The sequence below is a fragment of the Biomphalaria glabrata genome, chromosome 14, assembly GCF_947242115.1.
Source record: "Biomphalaria glabrata chromosome 14, xgBioGlab47.1, whole genome shotgun sequence".
Lineage (NCBI taxonomy): Eukaryota > Metazoa > Mollusca > Gastropoda > Planorbidae > Biomphalaria > Biomphalaria glabrata.
The window spans coordinates 29,565,988-29,584,502 of record NC_074724.1 but is presented as its reverse complement, the minus strand read 5'-3'; the positions used below and the strand labels follow the sequence as shown (position 1 = coordinate 29,584,502).

Sequence of the window (18,515 nt, the reverse complement as noted above, 5' to 3'; positions counted from 1 at the left end):
TTACATCTAGGCTCGTGCCCATGTTTGTTTGTTAAAGTTCTTCTAAGAAGGAAAGACGCCCACGTCCTGCAAAGACGACGACACGGCTGTCTGTTCGTTATCTTCTTGCCTGCAGCGAGGTTTTAGTAGAACTTGTTTCATCTTGCCCTAGAAGTGAGATTCGAAGGTTCGAAACCTGCAGGCTGCCTTCTCTTGCAGGAGGTCAGGTCTATGTCGCAATAATCTTTAATTTTGATGGAATATACCAAACCTGCAGGCTGCCTTCTCTTGCAGGAGGTCAGGTCTATGTCGCAATAATCTTTAATTTTGATGGAATATACCAAACCTGCAGGCTGCCTTCTCTTGCAGGAGGTCAGGTCTATGTCGCAATAATCTTTAATTTTGATGGAATATACCAAACCTGCAGGCTGCCTTCTCTTGCAGGAGGTCAGGTCTATGTCGCAATAATCTTTAATTTTGATGGAATATACCAAACCTGCAGGCTGCCTTCTCTTGCAGGAGGTCAGGTCTATGTCGCAATAATCTTTAATTTTGATGGAATATACCAAACCTGCAGGCTGCCTTCTCTTGCAGGAGGTCAGGTCTATGTCGCAATAATCTTTAATTTTGATGGAATATACCAAACCTGCAGGCTGCCTTCTCTTGCAGGAGATCTGGTCTATGTCGCAATAATCTTTAATTTTGATGGAACATACCAAACATGCAGGCTGCCTTCTCTAACAGGAGATCTGGTCTATGTCGAAATAATCTTTAATTTTGATGGAATATACCAAACATGCAGGCTGCCTTCTCTAACAGGAGGTCAGGTCTATGTCGCAATAATCTTTAATTTTGATGGAACATACCAAACATGCAGGCTGCCTTCTCTAACAGGAGATCTGGTCTATGTCGCAATAATCTTTAATTTTGATGGAATATACCAAACATGCAGGCTGCCTTCTCTTGCGGGAGATCTGGTCGATGTCGCAATAATCTTTAATTTTGATGGAATGTAGCAAACCTGCAGGCTACCTTCTCTTGCAGAAGATCTGGTCTATGTCGCAATAATCTTTAATTTTGATGGAATGTAGCAAACCTGCAGGCTGCCTTCTCTTGCAGAACATCAGGTCTACCAAACCTCCTATAAAGAAGACGACACGGCTGTCTTTCCTGCAGCGAGGTTTTAGTAGAACTTGTTTCATCATGCTCCGGAAGTGAGATTCGAAGGTTCGAAACCTGCAGGCTGCCTTCTCTTGCAGGAGATCTGGTATATGTCGCAATAATCTTTAATTTTGATGGAACATACCAAACCTGCACGCTGCATTCTCTTGCAGGAGATCTGGTCTATGTCGCATTAATCTTTAATTCCGATGGAACGCCCGAAACCTTGAAAGTACTAAACCAGCAGTTCTCAACCTTTTATGCTCGGCGACCCCTTTTTACAATACCCCACTTAGACGCGACCCCCCCCCCCCACACACACACACACAGCAATTGAAGAATAGACAATAACAATCCATTTTTTCAATGGTCTTTGGCGACCCCTGGCAAATCGTCAATCGAGTACAGGTTGAGAACCCCTGTACTAAACCCTACTGAATTCAATGTTAATACTTCTTGATCTACTTCCGTTTTTTTTTTTTTTTTTGTTTACAGACGCCGGTTTCTAACAGAATTTTATTCTTGAACAATTTGTACACGAGTGATATATCGTCAATTTCAGTTCTCACGGCATAATTGAAATTAAACAATGACCAGTGTGTTTTAAGATTATATGTTAATACACACGAATGTATGTGTTAGCACATATCCAGCACCGAACCCAGACACAGGACGAGGCCAGAACGAGAGCGCTGTGTTCACGTCTAACAGAGACAGATGAAGAAGGACAAAGTTAATACTCCAGAGAGCCAGGACATTTCTCTTTTTTTTATTTTTATGGAGTGGCACTGACGTCACGGCTCCCACACCTTCTATTGCTGGCAACAATTAAAAGAAAGAAATTAGTGCTAAAACTCAGGGGACACAATCAAGTTGATCCTGGTTGTTTTCTTTTCCCTTTCAAGGGGAGGGAATTACAGTTTATATAGAGATTTAAAAATTGAACAAAAATTAATTAACTAGCATTACATTTCTTTTTAAATGCCATAAAGAATGAAAAAAGAAGGCACACCAAAACTTTAATGAAATAATTGTTATACACATTAAAAACAAAGTATACTTTTATTGAAATTTGGCGGACCATTTCCACAAATGAAATGCTTTGGATAAATGAAAAATACTTTCCCTATCCGGACAGTAATGGAATGATGATATAGTGATATAACTTCATAATGCAGAGGTCGTGTTTCCATGGCTTACGGTCAACGAGGGTGCGATGTGGCCAGCACGAAGACCAACGGCCCTTACCTTTCCCCGACCAATGTCAGGAACCCACTAGAGCCGGTGGACCCAGAGGCGCCCAAAGATCTAGAAATTACAAACCCCAGGATTCGAACCCGGGACCCCCTGTTCAGAAACCAAGGGCCTTACAGCTCAGCCAACGCGACTCCAAACATATGCTTTTACAATTTACCACATCCAAAACTCTACCGCAAGCTCCGAATATTGCAATCCTCAAAAACCCTACTCAATATTTCGAAAATCAAAGCGCTTGAGTTGTCGCATTGATCGAAGGCTAGTTATAGTTTTCTTATATCTTACCGTGTAGATTTTATTAATTAATCATGCATATTGTATGCAAATAAATATAAACCATTTTGATAAAAAAAATTCTTAAAATAAATCAGCATAATCATAACATTTCATATCCTCGATCAGACATGAAGAATAAACCTAATTATTTTAAAAAAAACTTTTCAATTGTTTATGATTTAATACTTGTGAATTATGGGAACTTACAAATAAAAAACTATATATATATATATATATATATATATATATATATATATAAAAGCCCACAAAAGAGGCAAGAGGGCCCATAAAAGAGGCATAAAAAGCCCCAAAAAGAGGCAAAGAAAATAGGGCTAAGGCCCAAGGATTCCTATGATGATAAAGCTAAAATTGAATAGCGCAAATTCTGAGGTTTCCTAAAAAAAAATATAAAAAAATAAGGATTAGTATACAACACATTTTTAAAAGCCTTGATGACCATAGACCTCGTTCATGTGTGTCACTGTATGTTCCTTTCTTAAAATTGTATTGTTATTTTGTTATATATCAACTCAAACAGGAAAACGTATAACTACTCGTTTCTTGTTGTCTATAATTGTTAGTGCGAACACATCTATACACATTTTGAAAACCAAGGTTTACAAGGCAGCGTGTTGTACACATTGTCTCATCTCACTCGTACACGTAGAGATATAAAACCGTCATTTTGAACGGTAACGCGAAGTGACTTTAAGTAAAGAGTGTGCGTGTGTTTTAACAGTGTGTGTTTGTGTTTGCGTGCGTATTTTATATAATTTTATTACAGCTTAAAGGTGACAAGCAGGCATTTTTTTTTCACCGACATCGCAATGCCAAAAATACACTGTCAGTAAAACTGAGATCTGATCCTGTTGGAAGCTAACTTTTGTTTTGGCCATTTTAAATGACTATTTCTCTAATCAAGATGGTATTGTGTTTTTTTTTTTTTTTTTTTGATTCAAATCTAATTGTCAAGGGGAATAACCGTGATAAGTATTTAAAACAAACACAAGGGAAGTAATTCTTCTAAGTAACAGCGCACTGTCATACAGCGTGTGGTATGGCCGTGATTCAAGGATCACACTGTGGAAATAGTCAAAAGCACATCTCTTCAATTCAATGACTGAACAAACAGCTCCACAACATCTCAACAAGATCACGAGTGGTCAAACATGAAAGGCCTGTCCATGTCCACTTACTCCAGTGACAAGTTTCCCAAACTATTTGATTTGATTTATGCACACACATCTCCAGGCACCAAAACACTGTAATCCTCCACTCGTCTGAGCACCACATTGACAGCACGTGGTCGGGGGGTGGGGGAGTGGATAAAAATATGTAATTGAAGGGACGGAGAGTGCCCATCAATACGGCTGAAGACAGTGTAATTTGTGTCCACTGAGAGTCCAGGTGGAAGTAGACCTTGGCTACGCTACCCAGCTGCAACTTGCTCGAAACGGTCATTAGATGAGGCGACTAGTGACTAGTCCATAGAGTAGCCAAAATACAACTCTCACTGGCGTGCCTAAGAACACTGTTTCTTTGCACTGGTCAGGACTTGAAAGAGAACCTCAAAAACCCTGCCACGATCCACACGCCGTTCCACGAGGGGCTACTTCACAAATGACGGATACCCGCACTGTTGGTGTGTATATAAAGGGAAAATGGTGAAGATCCGTAGTAACTCGGCCCTCGGCCTCGTCACTAGTCCCGATCGTCTAGGACTTCGAGGCACTGGTAAAAGGGATGTGATATTTAGAATAATTGTTCAAAGAGGCCGGCGGAGGGGAGCTTTCGTTGGCCTAGAGCAGTGTTTCCCAAACTGTTGACCAATGTGCACCACTTTTATAATTTTTGTAATGCCGAGTACCCCTCTCCCCCTCCCAAAACATTAACAGAAAATAATCAATGTTTTTTTTTAAACAATCAGCATAGTTAATGAGGTGCAACGTGTACCCCCTCCAAAGTCTTCCCGTACCCCTGGGGGTACGCGTACCCCACTTTGGGAAACACTGGCCTAGAGTTTCAAGAGTCTCGGAGCAACTCTCTCGACCATTAAAAATGGTAGAGGGAGCTGACCACATCCGGATAAAACATGTCGTCTGCTATATGTTGCTTTAACATTCTAGGTCATGAAATATAAAAGATCAATAAAAAGAAGATTTCATAAACTTTATAGTCTTGGACCCCCTCACCTCTAGCCCGAGCGCCTTGGGATCCGAACCATCGGTATTGGGGATGCAACACATTACATCTGCTCCGATCTTTGCCAGACAAAACAGTTGAAGTAGAGATTCTATAAGCCTAGAGTTCTATGAGTCTTAGACTCAACTCCATGGACAATGACTTAACTCTTTCTCTCCTAACCGACGATACCAACGTTGATTCCACCAGAACGTGTTAAATAATAACGGAGAGAAAGAGTTAAGGGAGGAAGAAGACAAATATTCTTGGATAATGTCTTGAAATCTTGTCTTTACGTTCTAGGTGTACACCTGTGGACAGGAATGACTTGAGAAATGTGATATATTCCACCAGTACACTCTCTTCAAAATTTAGATTCTATCATTTTCATTTTAAAAATTCCATTTTTTTTTTCGTTAATCGGCTCTTTAAATTTGTGTGTTTATTATATGGGTTAGGTGCTCTTTTTCCACAAGTTTCTGTCATGATTCAAGACATTACGAAGGAAAGGGAATACGATCCAACTGATGTCCTCGCCATTTAGAGCAAAGAAGTTGTTGTTTTTTGATTATCCACCAATAGCATGAGCCAGGACCACATCACGTGATTTAATCTCAGTTCAGGAAATCACAAGCTTAGACAACTCATCGCCGCCGATTAGAAAAAAAAAATTCACAGCAGAAAGTGATGACGTCTCAGTCATGAGTTTAATGACCAGGTCAACACATCGAAGCCTAATAAGAGATCTATTTTTCAATCAGTTGAACTGCGATCCAAGGTACGGAGGCAGATCGACAAAATGTAGCATTTGTGACTTGGCTGGCAGTTGAATGATATCCATTTTGAAAAGTACGCGGTTCGATGTGAACTGTTGTGTTTAAATGTAGCATAGATGTAATCAATGTACGTGTACACACAGCAACAATTTTAACAATGCAATAATCTAGAAATGTCTTCATAAGTCCTCATAATTTATGAGGAAGTTTAACGAAAATGAGAGACCAAAACAAATTAAATGTGAAGATCTAAAAGTATTGCCTTTTGTTGATATAGTCTTGGTGTGGACCCGTATGCATTTTAAAAAAATCGATTATTTTGGGTTTTTACAAGGACATAGTAATAATCATTACAGTAAAAAACAAAATTAAAAACTTTATTCAAAAGTTCAACACTTCACAGGTTCAACGACCAATAAAAATAGACGAGTTTCGCTTTAATTCATGACACTCTCAGTAAAATAGTTTATACGAATGCCAAAATCCATCTTCGAACTAAAAGTCAAAGTTTGTTGTTGTTGTGTTTTTTCTCCTCATAAAGCCACGTTACAAATCTGGTCCCAGCATCCAAGAGTCACACTGCACCGTGTTTAAACCGAATGCTGGGACAATTAAAATACGCCAATCGTTAACCTGAAGACTTACAAATCTAAAAAAAAAGGGGGGGGGGGGATCGAAGTTTCAAATTGGATATTGCTATAAGACTTTGGTCAAAAGTCATAATGACTCGATTTGTTTTCTGAAACAGATTTCTTTTATTTGCTGGTGGGTGAGAAGCTTGTTCAAACTTTTGGTTGCTCTTTAAAGAAACACGTTGTTGAAGCCAAGAGGTTAGAAAGCTTTCGAGATAAACAAATACACAAATTGTAGTCTTTGCACCATTAGCTACGTAGCTGAGGAGTAGATTAACGCCATAGAGTAAACATCATCACCTCTGAGTTTGGGAACAAAGGCACTAAAGGATTTTAGCGAAAAATCAACTTTAAACCAGCTCGAGAGTATCTTGGGGCGGCAGAAACAGCTATTTTGCGTGTGTGTGTGAACATATATATGTGTATGTGTGTGCGGGCTTTTTTTAAGAGCGGGGACGTGGCTATGTCAAAGAGAAATTTTACTTTATTATGATTTTAAATAAATAAGCTCACTCCACAAGTGATAGTATATCCACTTTTTGCTAATGACACACTGAGATCTGGCCACCTGCAGTCGTAGAGCGTCGATGATTCATCTGGTAGAGATCTTTTTCATGTCAATGTGGAGCCTTATTGTCGAGAGACTATGGTTCATCTGGTAGAGATCTTTTTCATGTGAATGTAGAGCCTTATTGTCGAGAGACTATGGTTCATCTGGTAGAGATCTTTTTCATGTGAATGTAGAGCCTTATTGTCGAGAGACTATGGTTCATCTCGTAGAGATCTTTTTCATGTGAATGTAGAGCCTTATTGTCGAGAGACTATGGTTCATCTGGTAGAGATCTTTTTCATGTGAATGTAGAGCCTAATTCTCGAGAGACTATGGTTCATCTGGTAGAGATCTTTTTCATGTCAATGTAGAGCCTTATTCTCGAGAGACTATGGTTCATCTGGTAGAGATCTTTTTCATGTGAATGTAGAGCGTAATTCTCGAGAGACTATGGTTCATCTGGTAGAGATCTTTTTCATGTGAATGTAGAGCCTAATTCTCGAGAGACTATGGTTCATCTGGTAGAGATCTTTTTCATGTCAATGTAGAGCCTTATTCTCGAGAGACTATGGTTCATCTGGTAGAGATCTTTTTCATGTGAATGTAGAGCCTTATTGTCGAGAGACTATGGTTCATCTGGTAGAGATCTTTTTCAAGTGAATGTAGAGCCTTATTCTCGAGAGACTTTCTCTTTCACATTCTGTGGCATTTTACGTCTCTCGAGTCAATCTCTCTTGCCTCTCGAGAGACGATCCTTTCTTTTTGCAACTTCTTGGGGTGATCAAAAAGGCAAACCCTGCGGTCACAGGTTGGGCATATGTAATCAACAGGCGCCGCTGCTGCACTTCTATACTTCGTTCAACGTCTTGTGTTTATAGCATCTGTAATTCGGGACCTTTCCTTTTATGCTCGCTCTCTATTTGGATCTATCCAGTGCCACTTTTTCCGAGCTGTTAGTCTCGATTTTGAAGAGCTTCATGTCTCGTTGGCACACATCAATATACCTTCAAATTGGATGACTAGCGGTTCTACTGCTTTCTGTCCACACACAACAGAGGTCAAGAAATGGGCACCTGGTTTGGTGGTAGAGGAACCGGACATTTTTGTTCGTTTGACTCGCTTTTTTTTTCGAGACTGAGGTCATTGCTTTTTCACTGTCCTTAGATTTTATTGGTCAACAACTCTCTATCTAGGCAGTGCAGTCTATGGCTATACAAAGTATTCAAAATAGACGTCCAATGCTTTGATGTCACGTTTAATTGTGTCAAAATATAGGAACAGGTTTTACAACAGGTTTTATTTGCCTTCCAATAATATAAATATAATATAAATATAATATAAATATAATATAAATATAATATAAATATAATAGAGTGAACATGTCAATGGTCCCAAGTTTTGCATATACCCATTATTGAACTTGCAGGTTAGGTCAGGCCTAAATGAACTAGTCTATATCAACTGCTAAAATTATTCATTTTTTTTACAGCGCTACTTCCAAGAGAATACTTGAATGTTAAATATTTGGAGCGGAAATATTTTAAAATATTCGGGCTGAAAATTCGTAATTACTACTGATCAATAACAATGCACCGATTAACGTGTAGGTTTTATATAATAAAGTTAAGAAACTTCCAACTTCAGCTTCTTTAAAAACAGTAGTGGTTTTATAGAGGGTGTTGATCCGTGGCACCCCTCCCCCCCCCCACCTCATACAACTTTAATCCGAAGGTGACGTCACTGACATTTAGTTAGCTCATGTAGAACTAATGTCCAGTGGAACCGCCCAGGCGAACATTCCATCTGTACTGGACCCTTTCAAACCAAGTGTTTGTGCGCGCGTGTGTGTTTTCAAGAAGTGGTCAAGGCTATCCTGGCAGCGCATGGACGTCCATCTAAGACTACCAAGAGATCTTCAGTGTTGAGAGAAATATTTTTTTAAATGAGTGTAAAGAAAGTGAGAATATTGTGTTTTTTTTTTTAAAGAACAGGATGAGTAATGTCGAAGATTTTATGCTTCTATTCTCTTGAAGTTGTTCTACTTATGCTAATTCATAGCCAACTATTTTACATCAAACATTAACACAAATAACTGGATGCCAGAAAAATACAGTGCATACAGGGTATCATATCAGAATACAGTTTTTATCAGTGCGTTACAACGCTAAACAGAAACATATACACACACAAACATACATTTCTACATTTATACTGGAATTAGAACTGAATGTTAGAATAGTACCCCAGGTTCCTGAAGTTTCAAATGCAATAGCCGTTACGAAGTATAGTAACTTAGCACGTAACAAGATGGGGGCAACGTCCTAATTTGATGTGACCACTGGTCAACAGCGCACTCCATCATGAACACCTTGAGCAGACGTGAAATGGATTCTCGACTACGATTTCACCCCCCTCCCCATCAGCTCCCCTAAATCCCTGGCTTGTCTTGACACATATTAATCCTATTAGTCAAATTTCTGACCAAAGGGGGTAAAGCGACACTGCCATGCTCCCTCAAGTTCAGCCAAAATTTATGTTTAAATTTTTTCAGCAACAGTAGATCTAGCCAGTCTGTAAACTTACTTCGTAACAAAGGGAGACAAATAAAAGGAAAGAAACACTCAGACGTTTAAATATAGAACTAAACACTCAGAAGTTTAAATATAGAACTAAACACTCAGACATTTAACTCTTTCTCTCCAAATTAACGTAGACATCGTTGATTTGACCCCATTAAATTAAATTATAATTCTATACCAAAAAGGAACGCTTTGTGATTACAAACTAGAATATTTCGGAGGTTTGATCATAAAAGGGTAGAATGCAGAATTGTGGAAAATGAACAAATAAATCAGAACGTAGAAAAATAACAGCGGAGATAAAGAGTTAAACATAGAACTAAACACTCAGAAGTTTAAACATAGAACTAAATTAATGAAAATACCTAAAAAACACCAAAAAAACAACGTATAGATAGAACATAAGTCAACATTCACTAGTAATAAGAAGGAAGTAACGGAAGTTTCGAAAACTTTTGTTTGTTCTTTTAAACTCAGTTTGGGAGAACTAAATATAGTAGATTAGGCCTTATTTTAGGATTCTATAAGTTTCAGGCTTCATGTGAAGTCTAGAGCTGTGAACTTATTGAATTAGAATTCTGTTGTGTGTAATTACATGAAGTACCAAGTGCGTTGTCTCGTTTTATGATTTCAACACGGACAATTCAATGATTCTATTTCGAAGTGAGGAGATCTGTTCGTTCTTTAACAAATGATTGAAGCCCTGGCATACACTTGACTACTGGATCATCTGATTGAACTTGTGATACATATACAATCATAGTCACCACCCAAAACCATAGATTACCGGAGGAGAATACATCCAGAAGAGTTTCCTAACCATACCGACACTCGTATACACTGGCTAATGGTAGGCCTACCAACTTCACTTCAAAAAGCTAAAACTGATTATGTTTCTGATTGATAATGGTATTTAAGCAATAACGCTGGTTACGATGCTTAATCCATCTCTTGGAAATAAATCTTGTACTAATAGAACCTAATACATCTTCTATTGACCCAGCTTTTAATCACAATGCTCCCCCCCCCCCCCCCCCCACACTTTCTTTCCACGGCTTCTCTTTTTTCTCCTTTGACCTCAAAGCGGACACTCGTTCCTTAACGCTGTCTTTAACTTTCTACAGACAAACTCAAAAGAACGATAATCGAGCCCTCCAGTTGAACACCCCTTTAAGTTTTCCCCGTGATAGATTGTCTCCCTGCACGCGTCTCTGTGTTGCCTTGGCTACTGGCGTAAAAAAAAAAAAAAAAAATTCGTGTCACGTTGCAATGAGAACTCAACTGACCTTAGGTTTAGGAGCGCGTGAAGGGGCCTTTGTCATAAACATCTGACCAAAGGAAAAGTAAAAAACAAAACAAAACAAAACAAAAAAAAAAACATTTGCCAAATAGTACATTGGTAACACTGGAATACACTTTCGTATTTAGTTCAATTCTATTTTTAATCATTTCAAAGTTTTCATTTATTTCTTTTAGAATGAAACCTGTTTAAAACGTAAACTTATAATTTGTGTTTGGACATTTAATGATAGGATTGCATCAGCTATAAACTGTTGCAGATGCGCAGATGAAAATAATTGGACGGTTTGACAGTTAAGATTACATTCTCAGGTTATATTACTGGACGGTTTCAGTTAAGATTACATTCTAAGGTTATTTTACTGGACGGTTTCACAGTTAAGATTACATTCTAAGATTATATTACTCTTTTCCAGTACTCATTCTATTCATTTGAGTTCCTACATATTGCAGTGTATAGACTATAAACTTCATATTTTATAAACGTACCTATAGTAGAACAGAGAGGTTCTCTGAGTCAAAGTAAAGTAGCAATAATAAATACACATTGGAAGCATTACTTACAAATACAAAAACACAACCAAATAAAAAATACTCCTGATAGAACTGCGATGGACTACATACGTTTGAAGTGTGTGACTTCTTTCTAAAATGAAGGTGTGTAATTTGTAAGCCACTATATGCTTCAACAACTTTTGGTCACAAACACACAGCTTCACAATGAGTTACGAAACTTGGACTACAAGGCTGCCTTCAATCTTTGGAAGTTTTAAAAAAAAAGAGGAAAGTACCCCTCTCAGACCTTACCATCTATAGAGCAAATGATGTCAAGCGTATCTGTTTCTATGGCCCACGGTTCACGAGGGTGTCGTGTGATCAGCACAAAACGACCGACCGCCTTTACTTTCCCCAACTAATGCCAGGTGCCCATTAGAGCTGGTTGGACTCGGGAGGTCCTAATAATCCCCAAATTCAAAATCCCCACCCTTTCTGAGATTCGAATCAGATAAACCCTCAGATAAGAAGCCAGGCGCTCTACCACTCAGCCAGCGATAGAGGTTTACACACAAAAAAAAGCTCATTATTAGGTGAAGATGATAAGGGTGAAGATGATAAGGGTGAAGATGATAAAGGTGAAGATGATAAAGGTGAAGATGATAAGGGTGAAGATGATAAGGGTGAAGATGATAAGGGTGAAGATAATAAAGGTGAAGATAATAAAGGTGAAGATAGATTTGACGTCGAGAACAGCTAGCTGCATTGACGTCTCACCCCCCCCTACCGCCACACACACACACACTGTGTCCCCATCTCTGATCAGCTTCCAAAAGACCAGATTTCCACTAGGAGACAAAAGTCCACTAATTGTCAGTTGCTAGCTAACGCGTGGACCACCCAGTGGTTTCATTGGGCTCGTATTTACAGCTCTCGTCAACCCTCGTCCTTTCTTCGTCCTTCTTACTCCTCTACTGACAACGAACTTCCCAGTCTAGAGAGAGGGGAAAAAAAAGAACCGGAAGCGAGCCTCGAACTGAGTCAGAGATAGCAAAAAGAAAGCAAGTCAACAGATAAAACAAAGAATGGAGATAGAGAGAAAACGAACAGAATCAGTGTGCTTCGTAAAAACTTGCAGTAGGGCAGAGCAGCAGACTTCTGACAAACAGATCTTCGACTATACGATTCTCAAATTATATGTTTACCTGAAACACAGGGACAGTATAATAGAGGTGTACACCTTTGACATCTTCAACATGTATTAAAAGGTTCTCAAACACAGGGAGGTTGGTGCGGGTGTACCACTTCAAAGACAGAGACACATTCGTATAGCGAATTTTAAAAGCGACGTTAACACTACATTGTGCTGTACACAGATAATGATGACGTTAACACTACATTGTGCTGTACACAGATAATGATGACGTTAATACTATATTGTGCTGTACACAGATAATGATGACGTTAACACTACATTGTGCTGTACACAGATAATGATGACGTTAATACTATATTGTGCTGTACACAGATAATGATGACGTTGTTCCACTGATTTAAAAAAAATCGGACGTATTCTTTTCCAGTCGACATTTTCACTCACGCCCACTTTTGACTTCCAAGAAATCCCCGCCCACATGTATGGATCAAACCGAACACCGCTCAAAAGAGTAAGCTCCCTATTTGATTTTCAATTTCAATTTGCTATTAACAATCACAGTTTTAAAAATAACTCTACGTCTAAAAACAAAATGTTAATGTGATCGATGGCCGAAGTCTTGAGAATCACTGGAAATAATATCAAGAGAAAGCAATGTGATATCTGTGCAGTATCGAACCATCTAAGTATAGCACTAACAGACAATTTCTGAAAACATCACAGATCTGGATAAGCCCTAATAATAAAAAAAGGCGTTATCCTGATGTACGCTCAACAACAGCAGTAGCAGACATTCTGTACAATCCACTTAGCAGACATTCTGTACAATCCACTTAGCAGACATTCTGTACAATCCACTTAGCAGACATTCTGTACAATCCACTGGTCTCTTTATAGTTTTGAGGAGAAGAATTTTAACTATTCCTGTCTTTATGAAGTGCTTAAATACTAGTAATTAGGTTGACCAGCGGAGAGGTGTATTTATATATTTTCATTTTTTAATGAGGTTCTGATCATACAAATATTACATGACTATGATATACAGGTTCATTACATTTCATTTATACCAGTTGGATAGATGTACTCTTCTCCTCTCTTCCTTCTCTCTCCCTCCCCCCCCCTCTCTCTTATTAATGTAACAAAGATGTTCAATAACATACTACAGTAAGGGATACTGTTTACATGACAAAACTCAAGCCTTATGCTGCCATGTAATTTAATGCCAGAACTCGATCTAGTAATCTACAAGCTTCGAAGCATCAAGCCTAGCAGATAACTAGGTCATCTTATTTTTTAATAAACATTTTTATACCCAATAAATACACAAGAAGTAGAAAATAAAACATAATAAAACAAATTGGCAATGATCTCAAGAATGAAAATATTGTAACGGCTTAGACAGCACAAACTTATATAATTAAGGGTGGGCAATTCGTGTGTGTGGGAGGGGGGGGGGAATGTCATATCTCTGTATTAGAGTTTTGTTATGAAAATTATATGCTGTATCAGTTGTCGTTTTTATGTTTACATTGTAAGTTATGTTTGAGTACAACATTAATTTTACTGCCTTGTCCATTGAGATTTTTGGAATTTAAATACAGGACTTGTACATTCTCAAAATTAGATGTTTGGATATATAGAATGGAGTTGATGAGTTTAAATGAGATGGCTCTGTAAGCTCACATCTCCAGTGGCCAGTGCAGACACACATGCCACCATAAAAAATCAACAATAATTATTAACAATACATAGGGAATATATAATTGTGGAAGAAAGCATTTAAAAAACAAAATTTGCATACTGTCAGAAGAGTTTGAAAGATAAACATTTGGGGTAGAGATTAATGTATGAACATGGAAATGACAGGGACACACGAAGGCTAATAGTTGAACAGTTCAGAGTTCACTCAAGATAAAGATGAAGTGATGAGATTAATGAGGACATGTACAAGAGAAATGTCAATAGTTGAACAGTTTAGTGTTCACTCAAGACAAAGATGAAGTGACCAGATAAATGAGGACATGTACAAGAGAAATGTCCAAAGATGAAGTGATGAGATAAATGAGGACATAGACAAGAGAAATGTCCAAAGATGAAGTGATGAGATAAATGAGGACATAGACAAGAGAAATGTCCAAAGATGAAGTGATGAGATAAATGAGGACATAGACAAGAGAAATGCCAATAGTTGAACAGTTCAGTGTTCACTCAAGACAAAGATGAAGTGATGAGATAAATGAGGACATAGACAAGAGAAATGTCCAAAGATGAAGTGATGAGATAAATGAGGACATGTACAAGAGAAATGTCAATAGTTGAACAGTTCAGTGTTCACTCAAGACAAAGATGAAGTGACCAGATAAATGAGGACATGTACAAGAGAAATGTCCAAAGATGAAGTGATGAGATAAATGAGGACATAGACAAGAGAAATGTCCAAAGATGAAGTAATGAGATAAATGAGGACATAGACAAGAGAAATGTCCAAAGATGAAGTGATGAGATAAATGAGGACATAGACAAGAGAAATGCCAATAGTTGAACAGTTCAGTGTTCACTCAAGACAAAGATGAAGTGATGAGATAAATGAGGACATAGACAAGAGAAATGTCCAAAGATGAAGTGATGAGATAAATGAGGACATGTACAAGAGAAATGTCCAAAGATGAAGTGATGGGATAAATGAGGACATAGACAAGAGAAATGTCCAAAGATGAAGTGATGAGATAAATGAGGACATAGACAAGAGAAATGCCAATAATTGAACAGTTCAGTGTTCACTCAAGACAAAGATGAAGTGATGAGATAAATGAGGACATAGACAAGAGAAATGTCCAAAGATGAAGTGATGAGATAAATGAGGACATAGACAAGAGAAATGTCCATCTTACCTTGTCTCCTTCTCGCTTGGTGTATCACAGCTACTGGTCACACTGGAGTCTTCAGATTCTAAGGAGTTGAAACTCTTGCAGTTGACCTCCCTGAGTCTGCGCTCATCCAGCTGATAAAGAAACCAAACTGACTCAATTCAGCCGTATCTTTTTGTTATTATTTAAATTGTATTATAAACTTTTCTAACAAATCAATCTTACTCCCAATCACAAATTGCATTAAGATATAAAGTTCATTCTCTTAATCTCTGATATCTTACACTGGTCAAACTAATTGTTAGACCAAAGTCCATAAATATTGCTTTCTAATAATATGTTTTTTACTTCCCCATTCAAACTTTGAACCTGCAGAAATTGCCACAAGAAAGATGCCAGAGGGAGACTTAGGTGTCTGTTAGTAGAGCAGCAAACAATTTGCAAAGTCTCTTTCAGAAATCTAAGTTTTTTTTGGCTGTTTTTTTCTCCAGACCAAATCATGTCACTTGAAGTTTAAATTGAAGACTTATATTGACACACAAAAAAATTGAGTGATACAAAAATGTATTAGAAATGACTAAACTTTTTCTATAAGAAATACAACAGAAGAAGTTGTCTGACGTGGCAGACACTAAGATATTTAACAGATGCTTTTGGTTCCATGGTAACTGGGGATTTTAGCACTAGGGTTCTAGGTTAGTGTATAGCTTGGGGACAACTGCGGCTGGAGGGATACAAAGGGATGCAGGCTGTACTAAGTGACATCCATTGAGGGAAGGGGGGGGGGGGAACAGAATTGAGAAAGAAAAGGAAAATCCAATGATAAATTTTATTAGGAAAACATCCTCAGCAATGCCACTGTGGTCGATCACTAAGCTAAACATTTATCACAACAGTGTTAGGATGAAATATAAAAACAATACATTTATTTAGGCTGTCTCCAATAGGTATCAGAATGCTTCTAACATTAACAAACAAGTTAGAGCACAATCAATACGTACAGAACACAATTAGTGAAAAGCTCTACAAATACACATAAATCTAATCTCTAGGTTATCTATTGATATTGTCTGTTAGTGAGATAATTACATGGGACTTTTACTAGCTGCATGGGAAGGAAAATAAGAGGAACTCCCCTGCATCGGTCAGTATTTGGCCTCGTGACTGTAGGGTTGAAACACAAACAAATGTAACAGATTTATTTATTCTTGGGCGCCTACAGCGTGAACGCAAAAGTAAACAGGGAAGAGAACAAACTCTTCATTGGTCTAAAGTCTCTAATGGCACAATCTCACTTTCATGGACAGTCACCCTGCATACCCATCTCAGAAATAAACTAACCTGCAGCCTGCTTGTTTCCTCTGCTACTCTCCTCCTCTCCTCCCACTGGGCTCGTCCCTCATCAGCAGCCCTCCTCCTCAGCTCCTCTATCCTTTTCCTCTCCTGGTCAATGATCATACTCCCTGTGAAAAAAAAAATTACTCTCAAAATCAAATGTCTACAAAGAATTAGCAAAGATGCACCATGATATAATTTAACAGATTTTAAATATATATTTCCATGTGTTTGAATTTAATTAAAGTTTCTAAACATGTCATTCGTTTCATATTACTATTTTTATTATTATTATTATTAATGTAATAATACTTTTTTCAAAATGAAAAGAAATTAGAATAAAGGTTTATTTCTATGAAGCCATTGGCCACTCCTTGTAAAGGGAAACAATAAAAATCTAAATTTTTCCATGTTTTCAGAATTATATCTTTCCCTTGACCACCTCAGCCAATAACCTAGAGCAGCAATGAAGTCACAAAAGTGCTCTATAAATATGCTTTGCTAATAGTATTACTTTGTTTTTAGTTGGATATTTTTTATTAATTTTTTTTCTGTTATAATTATCTATTTTTTATTTTCATGTTTGTTGGTATTTTCTTAAGCACAACATTTATAAAGTACGTTGGAATATCTAAACAAATATATAACAACAAAACAAAAAGAAACATAGAGGCATTGTAATCATTTTCTGAACATCAATCCTTTCAGGTCTCAGTTTAGACTTTAAATTATCACAACAAAGACTTCAGTATGATTTGTATTTTTATGATATGATGACTTTACATAGGAATATTAGAAATAATATATCAGGAGATATTTTTTTGAGAACATATATGAAAGTTAAATTTACATCTAATGTGTCTCAATTATCTGCAAAGATTAAGTTTTGTTTTTTTTTATGTTTGGTATTTCAATTGTAGGTCTATAAGTATTATTATTTTTCTCTCTCATGTGAGAAAAAAGATAAACATTAACATTTGCAATTTTTTGAATAGTTGACAATTTAAACTTTTTTTTTTTTAGCATATATTTATAAAGTATTCAAATTAAATAAAATTACAATCCTTCATAAAATTGCAGGCTTAAAAGAACAAATATTAGCAAGTGATTTTAAAAATGATTGCGTGTAGATTATTTATAATATTTTGTAACTACAATATGAAAAAATAATGTCAACTATGTAGCAGACGTCAGCATGATTCTCTAATCTTACAAAGCTGTAACCAAATTGAGCATGTAATAAATACGAACCAATGAAACTGAATGTGTTACAGTGGTGTAGGTTGCCACCTTTGTTCTTTTCTACAAACAGGAAATGTATTTATGTGATAAAATATTGCAGTAGTTGTATTATTATAAGAGATAATGCAGTGTTTCTCAAACTGGGGGGGGGGGGGGGGGGGGCAGCTACAAGTTCAGACAAGAGTAGCAGAAGGCATTAATTACATTCATTTTTTTAAAAGACTAATCCATATTTATTAATTAAATTTAAAAAAAGCATTCTTGCTAATTCTACTAATGTCTTTTCCTAAGAAGAGCTTTTTACAATGCTTACCATTTTATAAAGATGGATGGCAACAAGACTCAAAATTCAAATTTTTTAAAAGCTACTACTAGACTTTATTATGTTACAATGATCAAATTTTTGGCAACTGTAGTACATCATTCTGAAGATGAATTTTGTGTGTCAAATACCAGCCTGCTACAAGTCTTGCTTAACATGAAGTTGATCTTATGAAGATCATGTCCACTGCAGACTTACAATATATGTACTTCAAAGGCCTCTTGCTTTTTAGTATTAGCCAGAGCAGCCTCCTATTGGTTTGACTTAATAGGACAGTGTGCTCCTGGTGCCTGGAGAATTGATTACTGCAGCTCAGAAAACAGTAAGGTGCAGCAAAACACTTGACACCAAGGTCCAGTGAAGACCCCGATCCCTCCCTCAGGCTTATTAGCTGGATTAGGGAATTTC

General features: G+C 37.3%; 1 protein-coding gene across 8 annotated transcripts in view; it reads right to left on the bottom strand.

The window, feature by feature from the left end:
* Window positions 1-18,515, bottom strand: part of LOC106065868 (pleckstrin homology-like domain family B member 1) — a 255,809-nt gene that overhangs the window by 77,939 nt on the left and 159,355 nt on the right. For all 8 annotated transcript variants that reach the window (XM_056011283.1, XM_056011285.1, XM_056011284.1 and 5 more), the window contains 2 exons: window positions 16,550-16,671; window positions 15,233-15,342 (listed from right to left, as the gene is read on the bottom strand). In XM_056011283.1, the coding sequence (XP_055867258.1) occupies window positions 15,233-15,342; window positions 16,550-16,671 (232 nt within the window). The remainder of the gene's footprint in view (window positions 1-15,232; window positions 15,343-16,549; window positions 16,672-18,515) is intronic.